This window comes from Belonocnema kinseyi, chromosome 5, assembly GCF_010883055.1.
Source record: "Belonocnema kinseyi isolate 2016_QV_RU_SX_M_011 chromosome 5, B_treatae_v1, whole genome shotgun sequence".
Taxonomy (NCBI): Eukaryota; Metazoa; Arthropoda; class Insecta; order Hymenoptera; family Cynipidae; genus Belonocnema; species Belonocnema kinseyi.
In genome coordinates this window covers 86197802-86220887 of record NC_046661.1, presented here as the reverse complement: position 1 = coordinate 86220887, position 23086 = coordinate 86197802, and the positions used below count along the sequence as shown (strand labels likewise).

General features: G+C 22.3%; 1 protein-coding gene across 1 annotated transcript in view; it reads left to right on the top strand.

Annotated features, from left to right (window-relative positions):
- LOC117172350 (regulator of telomere elongation helicase 1 homolog) overlaps positions 1 to 23086 on the top strand; it is a 59421-nt gene that overhangs the window by 27082 nt on the left and 9253 nt on the right. Inside the window, exons 6-10 of the mRNA XM_033360173.1 lie at positions 829 to 1035; positions 5019 to 5181; positions 12630 to 12887; positions 12958 to 13197; positions 22099 to 22650. Of these exons, the coding sequence (XP_033216064.1) occupies positions 829 to 1035; positions 5019 to 5181; positions 12630 to 12887; positions 12958 to 13197; positions 22099 to 22650 (1420 nt within the window). The remainder of the gene's footprint in view (positions 1 to 828; positions 1036 to 5018; positions 5182 to 12629; positions 12888 to 12957; positions 13198 to 22098; positions 22651 to 23086) is intronic.

Below are 23086 nucleotides of genomic sequence, written 5' to 3'. Positions count from 1 at the left end.
ATTAATCTTCCTTTTGAAAATTCATTTTTTTTTTTTTGCTTTAAAATGCAAGTATTGCATTTAAATATTCCTCATTTTAATATTTAATTCATCTTTTTCATTAAAAAATCAAACCAGTTTGTTAAAAGTTCAATTGAATTTGTTTTAAAAATAAATCTTTGTTTTTGTTGAAAAATTATTTTTTATACTGAAAATTTAAATTTTATTTTTTGGTTGAAAACTGCTCTTTACTTAGTTTAAAATTCAGCTACTTGTTTGAGAATTGTTTTTTTTTTTATTTGAAAATTCAACGGTTTGATTAAGAATTAAAGTTTTTTTGTTGAAAAATCTTCTTTTTGATAGAAAATTAATATTTTTGGTTGAAAATTCAACTATTTCGTTGAAAATTTATCTGCCTTGTTAAAAATTCAATATTTTGCTTGAAAATTTAGGGATTTCAAGCAGTTTAAATTGAAGTTAATATAGTACCCACATTATTTTACCTAAATATGCTTTGAATTTTAAGTATAATTAGACAAAATAAACTTTTTTTTTTAATGATTATTCAAATTCATGGACTTTAGAGAAAAATTCAAGAAATGTTTAATAATGTTTTTTGTATTATATAATTATTTAATTGATCTATCATGCTAAAATATTAAAACATATCTTCTAATATTAATTACATTCCTAGAACTTAAAATAAAATATTTATAATAAACTCGCTAAAAATTATACCTATAAAAAACCTGAAATACCTGGAAAAAATCCTGGAATTTTCAGAGAATTTTTCCCAGGATTTTAGTAGACACCCTGTTTAATGGTCTTGTAATGAAAATTAATTTTCAGGATGCAACAGTTGATAGAACAAGGAGTTCGTTCAGTAATTTTAACAAGCGGAACTCTTTCTCCCCTTAAACCTTTCATTTCTGAACTCGGAATTCCCATCGATGTCCAGTTAGAAAATCCCCATATCGTTACAGGAAAACAAGTTTGTGTTGGAGTTCTTGCTAATGGACCGGATGGCCATCAACTTAATTCTTCATATAATACAAGGTTCGTCACTATTTTCATTTTTAAAACCCGAAATTTTAGGGATTTTCGAGAGAAAAAAGGTTCTGGAAACCCTGGAAAAGTCGTGGATATTTGAAAAAATTACTCGATTTTTTGTATTTGCAATTTAATTAAAAGTAGAACTTTAATAATTATTGAAAATCTCTTTACATCCTCTGGTGGAAATGATTTCTATAAATTTATACGAAAGGTTTGATGAAATTTTCTGAAAATTTCTAAGAATTTTCGAAATAATTAGAAACTTTAGGAATTCTGAAAATTATCGATTTGCGGTTCTATATTTTCCTAATTTTTCATAGAAATATGTGATTAAATATTTGTTAAACTTTGTAGAAATTCTAAATTTCTTACAGAAACCTGTTTAAAATTATAAAAACTTGTGTGAAAACTTGTTACTATATTTATTCGTTGGAATTTGATTTATTTATTAAAATTCTGTCAATCTCTTTCAAATAAAAAATTGCATTAAATATTTAGAGCCTCGGATTCAAATTTCTTAAATTTGAAATCCTTCATTTTGGAACGCCTTGAATCCGAAATTATGCAATATTGAATATTTTTAATTAGAATCGTTCAATATTTTGCAAGTTTCATTCTAAATTTCTGAATATTGACCCCTGTTTTGAAAAATTCTTCAGTTTCAAATTATTCAAATTTAAATTCTTTAAATTCGAAATTATTCATTATAGAACGTTTTAAATTAAAAATAGTTGAATATTTTTCAAGTATAAACGCTTTTAATTCTAAATTACTGAATTTTTATCTCTTCCATTATAAAATGATTTAATTTCAGAATATTCAGGTTTTAATGCTTTAAATTTATTCAATTAAAAATCCTTTAAATTCTAAATTGCCCTAATTTCAAACATTTATTTGACATTATTTCAATTTTAACGATTTCAAATGGTTTTAATTCGAAGTTTTTCAATTTGGTGAGCTTTTTATTAAAAAGTTTTCAATTGCCAATACATTTTTCAAATTTTGAACGCCTTCAACGCTAAATTATTCAATATTGAACATTTCAATGATAATCATTCAATATTTTTCAAGTCGAATCGCTATCAATTCTAAATTTCTGAATTTTGATCGCTTTTAATTAAAGATTATTCAGGTTTAAAAGCTTTATATTTAAACAAATTTAATGGACTTGTGATCACTTTCTATTACAAAATCTTAAATTGAAAATTATTTAGATTAGATCTTATTAATTTTAATTTTAATTTATTTATTCAGTTACAAATGTTTTTTATTTGGAATTATTAAATTTGGAGACCTTTTCATTAAAAACTGTTTAATTTTAAATAAATTTTTCAAATTCTCAAATTTTAAATACCTTAAATGTCAAATTATTCAATAATTAAAATTTTCAATCATAATCGTTGAATATTTTTCAAGTCCAAACGCTTTCCATTCTAAATTATTAAACTTTGATCGCTTTTAAATTAAAATTTCTTAATTTTCAGAAAATTTAAATTTTATCGAATGTTTTCAATTCAAAATTATTCAGTATCGAAAGTTTTTAATTTTAAATAGATTAATATTTTTCAAGTCTAAACGCTGTCAAATCTAAATGATTGAATTTTGATCAATCTTAATTAAAAATTCTTCAATTTCAAATTATTCAGGTTAGAATGCTTTAAATTTTTATTTTTATTTGTTTAATGGCAAATTCTTTTAATTATAAATTGCCAGAATTTCAAAGATTAATTTGAGATTATTAAATTTTAAACGTTTACAAATGGTTTTAATTCTGAATTATTGAATTTGGAGGTTTTTTTATTAAAAACTGTTAATTTTAAATATATTTTTTAAATTCTTAAATTTTGAACGCTTAAAATGCTAAATTATTCAATATTGCACATTTTCAATGATAATCGTTGAATATTTTTCAAGTCGAATCGCTTTCAATTCTAAAATATTGAATTTTGACCGCTTTTATTTAAAAATTCTTATGTTTTCAGAAAATTGAAATTTGATTGAATTCTTTAAATTTCAAATTGTTCAGTAACAAACGTTTTAATTTTTAAATAGATTAATATTTTTAAAGCATAAACGCCTTCAATTCTAAATTATTGAATTTTGATTGCTCTAAATTAAAATTTCTTAATTTTCAGAAAAATTAAATTTGATTACATTTTTTAAATACGGAATTATTCAGTATCGAACGTTTCAATTTAAAACAGTTTTATATTTTTCAAGACTAAACGCTTTCAACTCTAAATGATTGATTTTTGATCGCTCTTAATGAAAAATTCTTCAATTTTAAATTATTCAGGTTTCAATTCTTTAAATTTTAATTTTAATTTTAATTTATTCAATGACAAATCCTTTTAATCCCTAATTCACATAAATTCAAACATTAATTTTAAATCATTAAATTTTTTACTTTTTCAAATGGTTTTAATTCTGAATTATTAAATTTGATGAGTTTTTTAATTAAAAACTTCTCATTTTTCAATCCATTTTTCAAATTCTTAAAGTTTAAACGCTTTAAATTCAAACTTACATATTCAGTGTCAAACGTTTTAAATTTAAAATAGTTCAATATTTTTCAAGTCTAAACGCTTTCATTTCTAAAGCATTGACTTTGGATCACTTTTAATTAAAAATTCCTAATTTTCAGAAAATTCGAATTTTTTAAATACGAAATAATTCAGTATCGAACGTTAAAATTTAAAATAGTTCACTATTTTTCAAGTCTAAACGCTTTCAATTCTAAATTATTGAATTTTGACCCCTTGTATTTGAAAACTCCTAATTTTCAGAAAATTTTAATTTTCAGAAAATTCTAATTTGATTGCATTTTTTTAATTCAAAACAAAAATGACAAATCCTTTCAATTCTAAATTGACACAATTTCAAACATTTTTCAATATTTTTTCAGTCCAAACGCTTTCAATTTTAAATTTGTAATGCTGTGTAATGTTTTTAAATTTTAAATACTGAATTTTGATCGCTTTTAATTAATTTTAACGTTTAAATTATAAATTACTAAATTTTGATTGCATCCAATTAAAAAGGATTCAATTTCGAATTATTCAGATTTTATCGCTAATAATCTTAATTTATTCAAATAAAAATCATTTAAATCTTAAATTGTCCTCATTTCAAGCATTAATTTGAAATTATTCAATTTTTTCAAATGATTTAAATTCTAAGTTATTCAATTTAGAGAGCTTTTTGTTAAAAAATGTTTAATTTCACATAGTTTAAAATTAAAATTATTTAATTTTGAACACAAAACCAAACATTGATAAATTATTGTGGCCTCAATATTCGAAATTAATTTATCATTTCATATAATTAATATTATAAATTTTATGAGAAAAGTTATTAAAAAACTACAAATATGTCTTTTTTAAATGGAAAATTTTTGTTATTTTTTGTACAAATTCATAATTTTCTATCAAAACATAGTAAAAATGAATAAAAACTAAATCCTTATAATGTTATTGTAGATTTTTCTTTTTTTTTTACAAATAATTATGGCTATTCATAATTCTGTATAGAAATTTTTAAGTTTCCAAAAAGAAAATATGAAAAACTACATCTAGTTTTTCCAGGCGAATATATTTTCGTAAAATTTCATACAATGTTTTAATTATTTATAAATTTTTGTACAAATCCGTATTTTTCTAGAAAAAAGTCTATAAATTTAAGATTGCTTTTTGTTGTAGATTTTCATAATTATGTATTATTCATAAAAAAAATATATATTTTTCTACGATTATATATGAAAATGTTTATATATAACAATTCAGTTTTTTTAAAACAAATTTTATACCAGGATTTGCAACGATTAAGAATTTTACAATTTATTGTTGGTGAATTTACTTTTTGAAATTTAATAATTCATTGGATTTTTTATTAAATTGATTAGAGTTTTTTTAAAAGTAGACCTGGGAAACTTGGAAAAGTCCTTTTAAAACGAAAAATTTTATTAAATTAATTTTTTTCAATTTTAGGAGTGATCCAAGGTATATCGCTTCTTTAGGACAAACGGTTTACAACTTTAGTATCTTAATTCCGAACGGATTGCTCGTTTTTTTCCCGTCTTATCCCATCATGAAAAAATGCCAGGAGGATTGGCAAATGTCGGGACTCTGGACAAAAATCATGGATCGCAAGGTTTAAAAATGCCTAATGTTACATTATTATATCATATCATTTAATTATTTATTTTTTATTTTCATTAATTTAATTTTTTTTCATTTTTATTTATTTCATTTTATTAACTTAATTTGAGTAATTTGATATTAATAATTTTGCATTAATTTCATTTCATTTTCAACCGAATAAATTAATTATATAGTTAAGAAAAAATATTTGAAATTTTAAACAAAAAGATGAATTCTCAACCTAGAATATTGCATTTCTACCAAGAAAGGCGAATTTTCCATCAAATAGTTAAATTCTCGAATAAAAAACATAAATTTTTAATAAAAAATATATATAATACAGTATATATAATATAAAAAAAAAATATGATAGTAATAGATAATATTTCAGCCGCAAAAGAGTATAATTTTAAATTAAAAACAGTTGAAATCAAACAAAAAAGACCAATTTTCAACAAAATAGTTGAATAGTTAATCAAAGAGATTAATTTTCAATCAAGCAGTTCCCATTTTAACTCAAAAAGATTAAATTTTTACCAAAAGAGATGAATTTTTAAACCAAATAGACGTATTTTTAATTTTTTAAAAGTTGAATTTGCAACTAAAAAAATTAATTTTCAACATACAAAAAATAAGTTTTTAAATAAAATTATAAATCTTTAATGAAAAAAAAAACTTTTGAGAAAGTATAGTTCAAGTTTTAAGAAGTGAAATTTTTAAAATAAAAATATGAATTTTAAACAAATATTTAATAGATAATATGCCAACAAATTTAAAATAAAAAAACATTTGATTTAAAAAAAAAAACGAATTTTCAACAAAATACTTGAATCCTAAACTGAAACCAATTTCAACAAAACAGCTGCAATTTTAGTAAACAAAATTGATTTTCTAAAGAAAATAATTCTGCTGAAAAATTAATTTTCAATAAAAAATGAGATTTTTTAACCAAACAGTTACGTTTTTTAACCAAAAAAATGAATATTCAACAACGCCCATAAATTTTCAACCAAACATTTGAATTTTCAACAAAAAGGTAATTTAAATTTTTTTTGCAGAAACAGATTAATCTTTAACCAAGCAGTTGCTTTGTTAACTTAAAAAAGGTTAAATTTCTACAGAAAGATGCATTTTTTTTAAAATCCTTAAGCAAAAAAAAAAAAAATTCCAATCAAATATTTAGGTTTTTAAACCAAAAATACGAATTTCAACAAAACAGTTGAATATTCAACAAATGAGTATACCTTTTTAACAAAATTGTTAAATTTTCAACAAAATAATTTAATTCTGAATAAAAAAATAAAATTTTCGGCCAAAAAAGATTAATTCTAAACCAAAAACTTATTAGGAGAATTTTCATCCAAAAATATTGGTTAAAGATTGTTAAAAATTTATTTATTTATTTTTTGCATAAAATTCAACTATTACATTTAAAGATTCATAATTTCAGTTGAAAATTGATCTTTTCTATTTAAAAATTCAACAATTTTGATAACAAAATTTGTTTTAAATTAAAAATACAACTATTTCTTTGAAAATGCACGTTTTTTTTCGAAAAATCGCTTTTTTTTCTGTAGAAAATTATGTTTTTCTTTGAAAGTTAATCTTAAGTTCTTTAAAAATTCCTCTTTTTGGTTAAAAATTCAAGTATTCTAGTTAAATATTTATCATTTCAGTTGAAAATTAATCTTTTAGGTTGGAAATAAAATTATTTGGTCGAAAGTTAAAAATTTTTATTACAAATTCATTTTTTTGTTGAAAATTCGTCATTATAATTAAAAATGCATTTTTTGGTTCAAAAATTAGCTGTTTGATTGAAAACTTGTTTTTATTTGGATTTTTTTTTTGTTGCCAATTATAATTTCTTTAACTTTCATAATTTTACTTAAAAATTAATTTCTTTAGTTGAACATTCATTTTTTGTCTAAAAATGTAATTCTATTTTGGTTAAATATTTGCAATCTTTTTTGAAAATTCATCACTTTGTTTGAAAATTTTACTATTTTTTTTTAATTAATTTTTTTTGTTTTGTCGAAAGATAGTTTTTTTTGTTTGTTTAAAAGTAATTTTTCTGACTGAAAATTTTGCTCATTCCAATTTAAAATGCCATAGTTGTAATTCACAATTCATCTGTTTAGTTAAAAATTAATTTTGTTGATTTGAAATTTAATTATTTAAGTTTTGTTTGACAATTTATCTTTTTTTTTAAATTCATTTTTTGGTTCGAAAATTCAACTATTTCAGTTGAAGATTCATTGTTTTAATAAAAAACTCTTGTTTTGTTTGAATTTAATTTGTTTAACTAAAAATGTTATTTTTCCATTTTCAGTTAAAAATGATTATTTTTCAATTTCAAAATGATTTCTCTTTTTGATTGAAACGTTCGTTAAAAATTCAAGTAGCTGGTTAAAAATTCATGTACTTTGTTAAAAATTCGTTTATTTTTAAAGAAAATTCATCTTATTGGTTGAAAATTGATCCTTATAGTTGAAAAATTGATTTTCCTTATTTAGAATTAATTATTTTTACTGAAAATGTTCCATTTTTTGTCGAGAATGTATCTTTTTTATAGAAATTTAATCTTCTTGGTTGAAAATGATACTGCTTCGCTGAAAATTTACTTTCATTTTGTTGAAAATTAATCGAAACTTTATCTTTTTAGTTGAAAATTCACTTTAACTATTCCATTTTTGGGGTAAAATCTACTTTTTTTTATAGGAATGTAATATTTTCCTTTAAAAAATGTTCTGTTTGCTAGAAAATTTATCTATTCTATTTTTTTCTCAGGAATTTGGTCAAAAATTCATATTTTTTATTGAAAATTCATCACTATAATTAAAAATTAATTTCTTTGGATGGAAATTCCTTTCTTTTTAGTTGAAAATTAATTTTTCAACTTAAGAGAGTAACTATTTCATTTTTCCTTAAAAATTTATATTTCTAGTTGAAAATTAATTAATTTTGCGGAAAACTCGATTTTTTGTGTAAAAATTTACTTTTCTAACTGTAAATTGAAATATTCTAGTTTTTGTTTTGTAAATTTATGTTTTTTGGTTGAAAATTTATATATTTTATTGAAACTGTATCTTTTTTGGTCGATAATGCATCTTTCGGGTTTAAAATTAAATTATTTGGTTGATAATTGATTTTTTTGCTTGAAAGTTGTTTCAAGTAAAAATATAATTTTTCTATTTTTGGTTAAAAAAAAACACTATTTTGTGGAAATTTCGCGTTTTTTGGTGAAACATTTATTTTACTATCTTGAAAATTTTATTATTTCATTTTTGGTAGAAACTTGATCTTTTTAGTTAAAAATTCATGTATTTGGTTAAAAGTTAAATTTTTTCAGCTAAAGATTTATCATTTTAGTTGAAAATTCATTTGAACTATTCCATTTTTTGGGGAAAATTTTACCTTTTTTGATAAAAATGTAATATTTTTCATTGAAAAATGTTCTGTTTGCTAAAAAATTTAGCTTTTCTATTCTTTCTTAGAAATTAATTACTTTGGTTGAAAAAAATATATTTACTTAAAAATTCTTTTTTTTTTATGCAGAAAAATTTATTCTTCGTGTGTAAAACTCCACTGTTTGGTCAAAAATTCATATTTTTAGTTGAAAATTTCATTACTGTGAATAAAAATTAATTTCTTAGACTAAAAATTCGTTTCTTTTTAGTTAAAAATTAATTTTTTAACTTAAGATGTAACTATGCCTTTTTTCTTGAAAATTTATGTTTTTAATTGAAAGTAAATTAATTTTGCTAAAAACTCTTTTTTTTTTAATTTGCTTTTCTAACTGCAAATTGAGCTATTCTAGTTTTGGTTTGTAGATTTATGTTTTTTAGTTGAAACTTTTTATATTTGATTGATACTGTACCTTTTTCTGGTAGAAAATTTATCTTTCGGGTTTAAAATTAAATTATTTTGTTGAGAATTCATTTTTTTAAAGTTATTTCTACTAAAAATTGAACATTTATTTTTCTAACATTTTAACTCTTCTAATTTTGGTTGAAAATTGATATTTTTTATATGAAAATTCATGTACTTTGTGGAAAATGAGGCCTTTTGGATATAAAATTAATCTTTTGGGTTTGAAATTCAACTAATTTTTTGGGTAAAAATTCTATTTTTGGTTAAAGATTCATCATTTTAGTTGAAAATTCATCTCTTAGGTTCAAAATTTATCTTTTTGATTTGCAAAATCATTAAAAAAGTGTTTATAATTTATTTAGAAACAACTTTTTGTTTGCGTTAATATTATTTATCGTATAGGTATATGATCGGTTTTATACCTAAAAGAATTTAGAAATTTGAATATTGTAGCAATCCTGAATAAGGCACTATTTAATGCGAATAAAATGTTTTTTATTACTTTAAACTTCATTTTTCAAATTTATATATTTTTTATTAACTATTAAAATTGATAACATTCGCCTTATATGATTAATAGAAGATATTCCTATAATCAGTTTAATAGAATTCAATCAATAAAGTAATCTAATTCTTATTAAAGATCCAATAATGATTATCAAATTAATAATATAATAAATAGTATTTAAATTTGAATATAATTATTTTAAAATTTTTTATCCTTTAAATTTAATTTTAATAACAATATTTTCTTTTCATTCTAAATAAATTTTTTTAATAAACTTAAAATTATAAAAATAATCAAAAGTATTATGTCTGATTAAATTAATAAATTGTAAATTTATTTAAGAATATATTTTATATTCTAGGCCAAATTGAAATTCTATTCACATTTTAATGATTTTATTTATATATACAGAAAATTGTTAAATTTTAAAAATTATAGTCAACTAGCTCAACTTTTTTTTAATTAAAAAAATATTGACTTCTTTTACCATTTAAATTATGCGCCCTTTCTAATTTGAAGCGATACGTTTTGCCAAAAAATTTAAATAATGTAATTTTTTTTTTAATTGAAAATACGCAGGATGGCTGCTGGACCCAGAAACCGGGAAAACCGGGAATTTTTGAGACCGGGAAAAACCGAGAAATGACAGTGCATTTTTTTTACCGGAAATTTTACAAATTTTTAGAAGAAAAATCTATCCATGTTTGATTTCAACAGTTTTTAAATAATTTGTTGAATTGTTATATTTTTTAATTATGCTGTTATTTCGCTTACAATGTGTAATTCAATAAATTTTTACTTTAAAAATTGTCCATTTGAAATTTTTATTTCTAAGCTTACATTTTTAATTTAAAGAATTTTAAGTAATAAAAAGTTTTAAAAAAACAATTTGACAAAAAGATTCTAAATCAGTTCAAAATTTAAGAATTTTAAGATTGTAACGTTAAAACTTAAACGGTTTTAATTTGAAAGTCTTAGTCATTAAACAAATGTGAAAATATGACTGAAAGTTTATAAATTATTTTCAACTTGAAAATAACTTCATAATAATATATTCTTAATTTAAGGATTTTATTAAATTTTAAATATTGTTGCAGTCTAAAATATTCAATTTTTAACCCATTCAATTTGAATTTTTTTAATAAAAAAAGATTAATTATTGAACATTTAGGAATATTTGAATTTTTATTTAAGACAAGTAAATTGAAACCAAATATTTAAAAGTAAAGAATCTTTAACTGAATCGTTTTACATAGAAAAACTGGAATCGTTAAAGTTTCTAAGAGCCTTTAAACTTTGAACGTTACAATTTTAATTGTTGTATTTGAAAAATCCCTAATTTGTAAGTGAAATTTTTAAATTTTGACGTATAATTTACAAATGAACATTTGTAGAAAAAATTGGAGTAATTTTAAGAGATATTTAGGAGTTTTAAAAAGATTTAAAATTATCATGAAAATTTTAGAAAATTTTCTTAACATTTTCTAGAATCTTTTTTGAGAAATTTTGTTTTAATCTTTGAAAAACTTTTTAAATATTCTCTTAAAATAATTTTTCAAGATGAAAAAATATTTTTAATTTTCCTAGGAACTTTAAGAAAATGTTTGAATCTTTTCAAAACTTCCACATATCTCTTACAATTACTCAAATTCCACCTACAAATAATAAATGTTCAATTATTATTTATATATCCAAATGGTAAAGAAATTTTCTAAAATTTGCAGGATTTTCTGAAAATTGTAGAAAGAATTATATTATTTTCTAAACAAAAAAGACAAATTTTCAACAAAATAGTTGAATAGTTAATTAAAGGAGATTAATTTTCAATCAAGCAGTTCCAATTGAAACTCAAAAAGATTAAATTTTTATCAAAAGAGATGAATTTTTAAACGAAATAGACGTATTTTTAATTTAAAAAATTTGAATTTCCAGCTAAAAAAATTAATTTTCAATATATAAAAAATAAGTTTTTATCTAAAATTATAAATTTTTAATGAAAAAAATGAACTTTTAAGAGAGTATAGTTCATGTTTTAAGAAGTGGAATTTTTAAAATAAAAATATGAATATTAAACAAATATTTAATGGTTAATATGCCAACAAATTTAAAATAAAAAAACATTTGATTTTTCAAAAAAAATTTCAACAAAATACTTGAATCCTAAACTGAAACCAATTTCAACCAAACAGTTGCATGTTTAGTAAAAAAATTGATTTTCTAAAGAAAATACTTCTGATAAATAATTAATTTTCAATAAAAAATATGATTTTGTAACCAAATAGTTACGTTTTTTAACCAAAAAGATGAATATTCAACAAAGCCCATACATTTTCAACCACAAAAATGAATTTTTAATAAAAAGTTCATTTAAAAAAGTATAAGAGAAACAGATAATGAAAATTTTGTTTAAATCTTTGAAAAACTTTTTAAATATTCTTTTAAAATAATTTTTTTAAATGAAAAATTATTTTTAATTTTCATAAAATTTCCTAAAATTTGCAGGATTTTCTGAAAATTGTAGACAAAATTCAATTAATTTTTTTCAGATATTTAGAACTTCTGAAAAAATTTCCAAAATAATTTTAAATTTAAAACTTCTAGATTTCTCAAGATTTTGAAATAGAATGTTGAAGCTTTCCAAGATTGTTTAAACTATTTAAGAAGAAAATAATTGAATTTCTAATTTAAGAAGTGTTCAGTTAATTTTTTTTTAATTTTTCAGCATTTGATATTTCTAGCTTAAAATTCCTTAAAATTATATGATTTTAAATATTTAAAGTTCATTGATTAATTTTTTAATATAGAGCATAAGTTATTGAGCATTTGAATACAACATTTTTGAATTTAAAACTTTAAAATTTCAATTTTAAAACTTCAAAATTTAACAGTTCAACTTTGAGTGCTTTCATTTAAAGCTCAGATATTATTAGCTCAATTGAAAAATTTGTTAACTCTAGTGTTCCATTGTTTAAATTTCATCGACCTTGAAAAATGTTTGCAAACCGGGAAAACCCCAGGAATTTATTTCGTCGATTAAAACGGCCACCCTGATACGATTTTGTTTAATCTGTATTTTCAAGCAAATATATGTCGAGCCACAATCAAAGGAAACATTTATAACAACAATGAATGACTACTACGAAAAAATAAGAGATCCTTCCGCCAAGGGAGCGATTTTTATGGCAGTTTGTAGAGGAAAAGTTAGCGAGGGTTTGGATTTTGCGGATATGAATGGCAGAGCTGTGTTGATTACTGGTCTACCATATCCGCCAATGAAGGATCCGAGAGTTATTTTGAAGCAGAGGTACTTGGAAGAGAACAAATCGAAAGATAGTCAAGTGAGGATTTTTTTTTAAAGTCAAGCCTCCCAAAAAATTGCGAAATATTAATGAAAATTTATTATTTTAGAACCTGAATGGTCAACAGTGGTACCAACTTGAAGCCTCGAGAGCTGTGAATCAGGCAATCGGACGAATTATTCGACACAAAGACGATTATGGTGCGATAATTCTTTGCGATTGTCGATTCGACACTGCCCAGTTCAAAAGTCAAGTTTCCGCCTGGCTGCGACCTCATATCAAAAAATTCACGGGCTTCGGAATGGTCGTGAAGGAATTGAAAGAATTCTTCCGTTACACAGACCTGTCGGTAAGATACAAAAATAAATTTATAGGGTGGTTGCATGTCCGGGAAATCAAAAAAAGTGAGGGATTTTGAAGAAAAAAAAATGAGGCCAGGGAATTTCTGTATCAAGCATTTGAATTTTTAGTCATTTTTTCAATATAAAGTCACTTTTCTTTTAATAAATTAACAATTGCTAACCAATATTGAATTCAGATTTATACGGATTTCGGAATTTTCTTAAATTCTTTTGGGTATTTTTAAAGGTTCCAACAAATGTTCACCAGATTTAAATAATTTGAAAATTCCAAGGAATTTTTAAGAACTTTAAAAAATTTCAAGGCACTTGAAAGTGTTTGAAATATTTTAAGATTTTTTTTAATTCCGAAGTATTTTCAAAACTTTTAAGGCATTTCAAAAGATTTCAAAGGATTTTAAAGAATTCTTTAAGATTTTAGGGTATTTTTAAAATGCTAAGGAATTTTTCAAAAGCTTTACAAAATTTCATAAGATTTCTAAGGATTTTAAATATTTCAGAGTATTTTAAAAGATTCAGGGTGGCCGAGTTTACAATGCCTAATTCAAAAATCTTTGACTTTCAAAATTCTTGATTTTTATTTTTAAGCGTATATTTTTAATTTAAAGGATTCTAAAGTTCAGTCTTGAAGACTTTACAAAATTAAAAGCGTTTGAAGTTGGAAAATTGTGATAAAAAACAGTATTATTTTATGAACTGTATATATATAAATAAATTTTCAAATGGATCTGTTCAAAGTTTAAGAATTTCCAGATTGTTACTGTTTCAATTCGAAACGCTTGGTCATTAAAAAAATGTAAAATCGCGATTGGAACTTTATAAACTATGTTTTGGTTAAAAAATAACTTAATGGTAAAATATTCGTAATTAAAAGCTTTTATTAAATTAAAAATATTGTCTCAGTCGAAAATATTCCATTTTTAACCCATTCAATAAAAATTTGTTTCATTAAGAAAAAGAATAATTATCTATTTGTAGAATTTTGTAGGCGAAATTGTAGAATTTTCATGTATAAATAATAATTGATTGCTTATTATTTGCGAAATAAAATTCAAGTAATTTTAAGAGATATTTAGAAGTTTTCAAAAGATTCAAAATTAATTTAAAACTTGAAATGATATCAAGTAATTTAAACGAAGTGTGTGAAAATATTTTTTAGCACTTCTAAACACATTTTAAAATGAATAGAATTTTTCCTAAATTTTAGAAACCTTTTAAAATTTGATTAAATATTCCGTGAAAATAATTTTTTTAAAGGAACAATCCTTTTGTATTTTCCTATGAATATTAATAAAATGTTTTTATTCTTTTGAAGCCTTTCACAATGCAAAAAAAGCTTCTATATTTACTCTAATTTTTTTCTACAAATAATAAATGTTCAAATGTTACTTATAAATCCAAATTTGAAGAAAAATTGTTTAAATTCGCTGGCTTCTCTAGAAGCTTTTTTAAATTTGAAAAAATTTAAAACAGCTTCTAGATTTCTCAAGATTTTGAAATACAATATTATTGCTTTTCAAAGATTCTTAAACTATTTTAAATTCAAATCATTTAACTTCTAATTTAAGAACTTTTAAGTTGAAAAATATTTTTAAAATTTTTAATTCATTGATTCATTCTTTAATTTACATTATTGAACATGTAAACGTGGATTAATATTTCTGGAACCTAATCTAAATTTTTGAACTCTATAATTTATTAATGCAACATTTTGAATTGAAAAACGTTTAAACTTCAATTTTTATAGTTAGAAATTCAAGAGTTCCACTTTTAATGCTTCAATTTGTTGCTAATTTTTTATTACTTTAAATAAAAAAATATTTAGAATAAAGTTCGATTTTTTAATTTTTCCCGGAGTAAAACCGGGATTTTTTTTCTTCGATTAAAAAAGTCACCATGAGATTCGAAGGAATTTCCAATTGATTTGAGTAATTTGAAGGGATTTCAGAAAAATAAATAGATTTTAGAGTATTTTTTAAGAATTCCAAGGAAAATTCAAGTCTTAAAAATCGATGGATTTCAAAAGATTTCAAAGGATTTCAAATCTTTGAGGGGATTCATCAAAATTCCAAAGAATTTTCCATTTATTTAAATAATTCCATGGAATTTTAAAGGTATTTTTTATTCGAAAGGATTTACAAGCGTTTTAAAAAGTTTTAAGAAACTTCAAAAGATTCCAAGGAATTTTCAATTTATTTCAATAATAATTTGAAGTATTTGAAGTATTTCTAAAAATTCCACGGAATTTTCTAGAACTTCAAAAAGTTTAAAGGAACTTGAAAATATTTAAAATATTTTCGTTTTTTTTTTAATTCCAAAGGATTATTGAGAGATTTACAAAATTTCAAAATATCTCAAAGGATTTTGAAAAGTTTAGAAAATTTTCAATTGATTTCAATAATTAAAAAGAATTCTAATGAATTCGAAAGAGTTTAGGGAATTTTACAAAATTACAAAGAATTTTAGTTTTTTTATAATTTGAAGGGATTCAAAAGGTTTTCAAAGATTTTAGGGTATTTTAAAAGATTCAAAAGGTTCAAAGGAATTTTTAATTGAATTGAGTAATATGAAAGGAATTTGAACAAGTTTAGGGAATTTTTAAAATGTCAAGGAAATTTCAATTGATTTGAATATTTTGAGAAAATGCTAACGAATTTTTAAGTTTTTTAAGGCATTTTAGAAAATTCCAAGTAATTTTCAATCGATTTAAATAATTTGAAGGAATTTTAATGAATTTGGAAGATTTCAGAGTATTTCTAAAAATTCCCAGGAATTTTCAATTAATTTTAATAATTTGAAGGGATGCCAAAGAAATTTAAAGATTTTAGGGAATTTGAAAAGATTCCAAGGAATTTTCAATTGATTTCATAATTTCAAGGAAAAATTTAGAATATTTAAGGGTATTTAAAAAAAATTCGACGGAATTTTCAAGAGTTTTAAAAGTTTTCAAGGGATTTCAAACGATTTCAAAAATTTTGAAATATTTTAGAATACTTTAAAAGATTCGAAGGAATTTCCAATTGATTTGAGTAATTTGAAGGGATTTCAAAGAATTAAAAAGATTCGAGTGTATTTTATTAAAATTGTGAGGAATATTCAAGTTTGAAAAATTTCCAAAGATTTCAAATGTTTCAGAGAATTTAACCAAATTTCTTGGAATTTTCAATTTATTTAAGTAATTTAATGGGATTTCAGAGGTATTTTAAATTATTTCGCGAAATTGTCATCAGCTTTAAAAAGTTTTAAGAGATTTAAAAAGGTTTTAAAGGGTTTGAAGAAGTTTTTGTGAATTTAAACAAGATTAAAGGAGTTTTCCATTTATTTCATTAATCTAAAGGAATTTCAATGCATTTTAAAGATTTTAGGGACTTTTTAATGATTTCAAGAAATTTTTAATTTATTTCAATAATAAATTCAAAAGATTTCAAAGGATATGAATAAGTTTTTATGAATTTTGAATTTATTTTATTACTCTAAAGGGATTTCAATGAATTGTAAAGATTTTGTGGAATTTGAAAAAATTCCAAGGAATTTTCAAGATCTTTAAAAAGTTTTAAGGAATTTTAAAAAATTTCAAAAGATTGGAATAAGTGTAAGTAATTTTAAAAAATTCCAAGAATCTTTAAATTGATTTAAATAATTTGAATCTATTACAACACTTTTTTAAAATTTTGAGGAACTTTAGAAAATTCCAAGGAATTTCCAATTAATTTCAATAATTTGAAGGGATTTCAATGAATTAAAAAATTGCAGGGTATTTTGAAAAATTCCGACGAACTTTTAAAAGTTTTAACAATTTACAATGTATTTCAAACGATTTCAAAGGATTTGAAATATTTTAGAGTACTTTAAAAAGAATTTTAAATTGAATTGAGTATCATGAAGGGGTTTCAAAGAATTTTTTAAAAAGATTTTAGGGGATTTTTAGAAATTACAAGGAATTTTCTAGAGTTTTAAAAAGTTTTAAGAAACTTTAAAGTATTTAAAATATTTTTTTTTTTCTAATTCCAATGGATTTTCAAGGGCTTAAAAAAGTTTTAAGAGATTTAAAAAGATTACCAAGAATTTTAAAGGTTTTAGGGAATTTTAAAATATACTAGAATTTTTAATTGAGTTCATTAATTTTAAGGGATTTTAATGAATTTAGAAGATTTGAGGGTATTTTAAAAATTGCAATGAATTTTCAAGTGCCTTAAAAAGTTTCAAATGATTTAAAAAAATTTGAAATATCTTAGAATATTTTAAAACATTTTTAAAAACTTCAAAAGATTCCAAGGAATTTTCAATTTATTTCAATAATAATTTGAAGAGACTTCGAAAAATGTTGAAGAATTAAGGCTATTTCTGAAAATTCCAAGGAATTTTCTAAAGCTTTAAAAAGTTTCAAGGGACTTGGAATTATTTGAAATGTTTTAGTTTTTCTTTTAATTTCAAAGGATTTTTAAGAGCTTGAAAAAATTGCAATGGATTTCAAAAGATTTCAAAGGATTTGAAAAAATTAAGGGATTTAAAAAAAATACCAATGAATTTTCAGTTGATTTGAGTAATATGAATGGATTTTAAAGAATTGTTTAAGATTTTAGGGTATTTTTAAAAATTCCATGGAATTCTCATGTTTTTAAAATTTTCGAGAGATTTCAAAAGATTTCAAAGAATTTGAAAAAGTTTAGGCAGCTTTAAAAAATTCCAAGGAATTTTCAGTTGATTTCAATAGTTTGAGGAGATGTCAAAGAAGTTTAAAGTTTTAGAATATTTTAAAAGATTCGAAGGAATTTCCAATTGATTTGAGTAATTTGAAGGGATTTCAAAAGACTAAAAAAAATTTAAGGATATTTTATAAAAATTCCAAGGAATATTCAAGTTTTTAAAATTTTGGGGGATTTCAAAAGATATCAAAGGATACCAAGGAATTTTCTGGAGCTTTAAAAAGTTTAAAGGGATTTCAAAGAAATTTAAATGATTTAGACAATTTTTTTAAATTCCAAGGAATTTCCAATTAATTTCAATAGTTGCAAGGGATGCCAAAAAATTTTAAGATTTTTGGAAATATTAAAAGATTCCAAAGAATTTTCAATTTATTTCAATAATATAAAGGGATTCCAAAGAATTTAAAAGATTTCAGAGTATTTATTAAAATTTAAAGAAATTTTCAAGAGCTTTAAAAAGTTTTGAGCGATTGCAAAAAATTTGAAAAAATTTAAGGAATTTAAAAAAATTTCAATGAATTTTCAATTTATTTTAATAATTCGAAGGGATCCTAAAGAATTTTTAAGATTTCAGGGAATATTAAATGATTCCAAGGAATTTTCATTTTATTTCATTAATTTGAAAGGATCAAAATATAGAAAGTTTGATGGTGTTTTTAAAAATTCCAAGGATTTTTCGAGGGATTTCAAAAAATTTGAAAGATTTTAGGGTATTTTTAATAATTCAAAAAAATTTGTAAGGGTTTTTAAAAATTTCAAGGTATTTCAAACGACTGTAATGGATTAAAAATATTATAGGGTATTTTAAAGTTGTCAAGGTATTTCCAATATTTTTAAGTAATTTAATGAGATTTCAAAGAATATAAAATATTTTAGCGTATTTGAAAATATTCTAAAGAATTTACAAATTATTTCAATAATTGTAACGGATTTTAAAGAATTTGAAAAATTTTACGGAATTTAAAACGATTCCAAGGAACTTTCGTTTGATTTCAATAATTCGAAAGTATTCACAAAAATTTTTAAGACTTTCGGTTATTTAAAAAATGCCAAGGTTTTCAAGGAGCTTTAAAAAGCTTAAAAAGAATTTAAAGGTATTGAAATATTTTAGAGTAATTTAAAAGATTCGAAGGAATTTTCAATTGATTCAACTAATACGAAGGGATTTCAAAAAATTGTTAAAGATTTTAGAGTATTTTTAACCATTTTTTAAAAAGCCTAAAGGAATTTTCTAGAGCTTTAAAAAGTTTCAAGCGACTTGAAAGTGTCTGAAATATTTTAGTGTTTTTTGTTTAATTTTTTTTTAATTCCATAGGATTTTCAAAAGCTTTAAAAGTTTGAAGGGATTTCAAATTTTCTTTAGAGATTTTAGGGAATTAAAAAAAATTCCAAGGAATTTTCAATCGATTTAAATAATTTTAGGGAATTTCAAGGAGTTTGAAAGATTTTGTGGTACTTTTATTTCGAGTTTTACAACATTTCAAGGGATTTCAAATAATATCAAATATGTTAGAGGGTCTAACAAAACTCCAAGGAATATTCGATTTATTTAAGTAATTTAAAGGGATTTTAAAGAATTTGAAAGATTTTGTGGTAGTTTTAAAAATCCCAAGGAATATTCGAGTTTTACAAAATTTCAAGGGATATCAAAAAAGATGTCAAATATTTTATGGCGTTTATCAAAATTCCAGGAAATTTTCAATTTATTTAAGTAATTTAATGGGATTTCAAAGGTATTTTATGTTATTACAAGGGATTTTTGGGCGCTATAAAAGGTTATAAGAAATTTAAAAAAATTTCAAAGGATTCGACAAAGTTTTTGACCGGGAAAACCGGGAATTTTATAAGACCGAGAAACGACAGTGAATTTATTTTTTACCGGGAATTTTACAAATTTTTAGGGAAAAAAAATCCGTCCAGGTGTTATTTTAACAGTTTTTTAAATAATTAGTTGGACTTTTTTATTTTTCAATCATGATATCATTCAGTTTACAATGCGTAATCTGACAATATTTTACTTATAAGTTTTCAGTTGTGGAAATCGACAATGTTGGATAAAAAACTTATTTGGTTGATCAAATGTCAATATAAATTATAATTATTGTAAGAATAAAATAGGAAAATTTGAAATGTTTTATTTGAGAAAAATAATTATTATTCAATATTCAGAAATACTTGATTGTTTATGTAAAATCACTAATTTATAAATCAAATATTCAAAACTAAACTCTGAATGTTACCATTTTAATTGTTCTATTTAAAAAACAATTAATTTACAAGCAAAATTTTCGAATTTTAAAGTATAATAAATAATAAACACCTATAATTCCTAGAAAAAATTTAAGTACGTTGAAGAGATATTTCAAAGGTCTGAAATGATTCGAAATTAATAAAAAATGTGAAATGATTTCAAATAATTTAAACGAAGTATCTACGTATACTGACATAAATTTGAGCAGATTTCGAACAAAAAATTCAGAAGCTTTTTAAGAATTTTGAAAAGCTTTGAAAGAATAAAAAATATCTCCAAAATTGTCAACAATGAATTTGGATGATTTTAAGAAAATATTTTTAAGTATGCAGAATTAAAAAAAAATAGTTGTTTGAAAAAATGCTGAGAAGTTTTATACGAATTTAAAAAATTATTTAAGGCTTGAAAATTTTTTTATATTTCTAACTTAAAATTGCTTAAAATCATTCAATAAAAATTGAGTTTTTATTGCTTCAAATGGAAAAAGTCTTTAGCCTTAGATTTTGAATAGTTTAATTTCGTGGACCAGAAAAAATGTTTGCGAACTTGAAAAAAACCTGACATTTTTTATGTCATGAAAATGGCCACCCTTGAAATTTATAAGAAATCAAGGAATTTTTAATTTATTTCAATAATGGCAATTGAAGCTATACAACATTTCAAGGGATTTTAAAATATTTCCAGGGTGACCGAGAATTTTATGAGACCGGGAAAAGCCGGGAAATGACCGTGAATTTTACAAATTTAAAAAAGAATCCTTGCAAGCTTGATGTGAATCGTATTTTAAATAATTACTTTCATTTTGATCTTTTTCAATTATGATATTATTCAGTATAGAATGAGTAAGTCGACAATCTTTCACTTTCAAAATTGTACATTTTGAATTTTTACGCATACATTTCAATTTAAAGAATTTTAAAATGCAGTTTTAAAGACTTAAACAATTAAAAATTAGAAGCGTTTATAATCGAAAATTTTGGATTTAAAACATTTTTAGTTGATCAACTGTGAATATCTATTAATTAGTAATTTTTTAATTGAATTGTGCTTTAAGATTTTAAAATGAAATTGTTTCAATTGGAAAATCTTATTAGTAAAACGAATTTAAACGCCCTATTGGAACTTTATAAACTATTTTTAATCTTAAAATAACTTTAAAATAATATATTTATAATTAAAGGCTTTTATTAAATTTGAAGTATAATTTTGGAAGATTTCGAACAAAAAATTTAGAACCTTTTTAAGCATTTTGACAGGCTTCCGAAGTATAAAAAACATTTCCTAGAAAAATTGATACTTATTTTTTTATTTTAATAAATATTTAGAAAGATAAATATATTTTTATTTTAATAAATATTTCAAAAGATATATATTTTTAAACATTTAGTAATATTTAAAAATATTTATAACAATTTACAAAATTTTCAGAAATGAATGTGGAAAATCTTAAGAAGATTTCTTTAATTTGGCAGAATTAAAAAGAATCATTAAAAAATTCAAAACAGCATGTTTTCAATTTTTTTAAATTTATAGTTGGAACTAGAATTAATCCAGAATAATAATAATTCTGACTTGGAACCGGGAATTTTCAAATTTTAACAAATTCCGAGTTGAAACTGGCAATTATCCAAAAGAATTTTAAAATTTAAATAAATTCCTAGCTTCAACAAGGCATTTTTTGTTAAGAATTAATTTTAATTGCAAGTTAAAACGGGATATTTTCGGAAAGAAATCAAAATTATCAATTGGAACAGGGAATTTTACAAAAAATTCTAATTCTTACAACCGAGAATTTTTTTCTTTGATTAAAACGGCCACCGTGGATTTCAAAGGATTTAAAATACTTTAGGGCATTAAAAAAAATTCCAAGGAAATTTGGACAGCTATCTTGATTGAACAAATAAAAACAATTTATTTAAAAAAACGTTTTTTAGTTACCACAACCGAAAATGAAAAACATGGCTCGTGGAAGTAGCGAAATGTCCTTGCCTGCAGTTGCCGCACAATTTAATTTCGTTTCCAAATCACAATCGAAACCACAAATGTCAATTCAACCAATCCAGAAAGTAGAGGTTTTCGATTCTAATTCTTACATTGAAAAGAGTAAGTCCGTTTCAACAGAAACGAGGGCAGAGGTGAAAGACCCTTTTTTGGAAACGAAAGCAGTGCCTGTGATTAATTTGAAAAATTGTAAACTGGAGAATAACAAAAGCACATGTGAGTTGTTAAAACCAATTCCGGAGGCACCTTCGAGAAAGAGGAAATTTAGGGTAGATGTCAAGGATTTTGAACCGATCGATTTTGAACCGACAAATCCTGAACCTTCGACTTCTGGTTGTTCGAGTTTAAATTTATCGAAAAGTTTCGAAGAAAAATCGCCGAAGAGAAGTTCCGCTGAATTTAAAACGAATGGAGCTGATGGAAATTTACAGATGCCAGATCAAGCGCTTCAAAAAAGGGAAATGGGAGAAGTGTACCTGAAATTGGTATGTTATTTTTTTTATTATCATTTTTTGTACTTTTTTTGAGCGGTGATACTATTTTATTACTAGTTTGAAAATAATTAGACTAAAGATACTTTTTTTTTTAATTGTCTGCTAATGCCACTATTTCTGTACTTTTTCATTAAAAAATATTATCTTAATTTATTCACTAATTGGTTAACAATTTATTTACTGTGGAAAAATCATTATTTTTATAATTTTGGTCAATTCAGAAAAAACATCTCTACTTTATACAGAGTCACAGGTTTTTTAGATTATATCTGTTTAATTTAATTTAATCACAATTTATCATTTTTTAATTAATTTCGAAATTAAACTAGTTGTATGGAAATTTTACTTTGTGAAAAATTCGCCTTTTCTTGTAAAAAATTAATCATTGTGGGTCAAAATTAATATTTTCGGTTAAAAATTTCAGTAT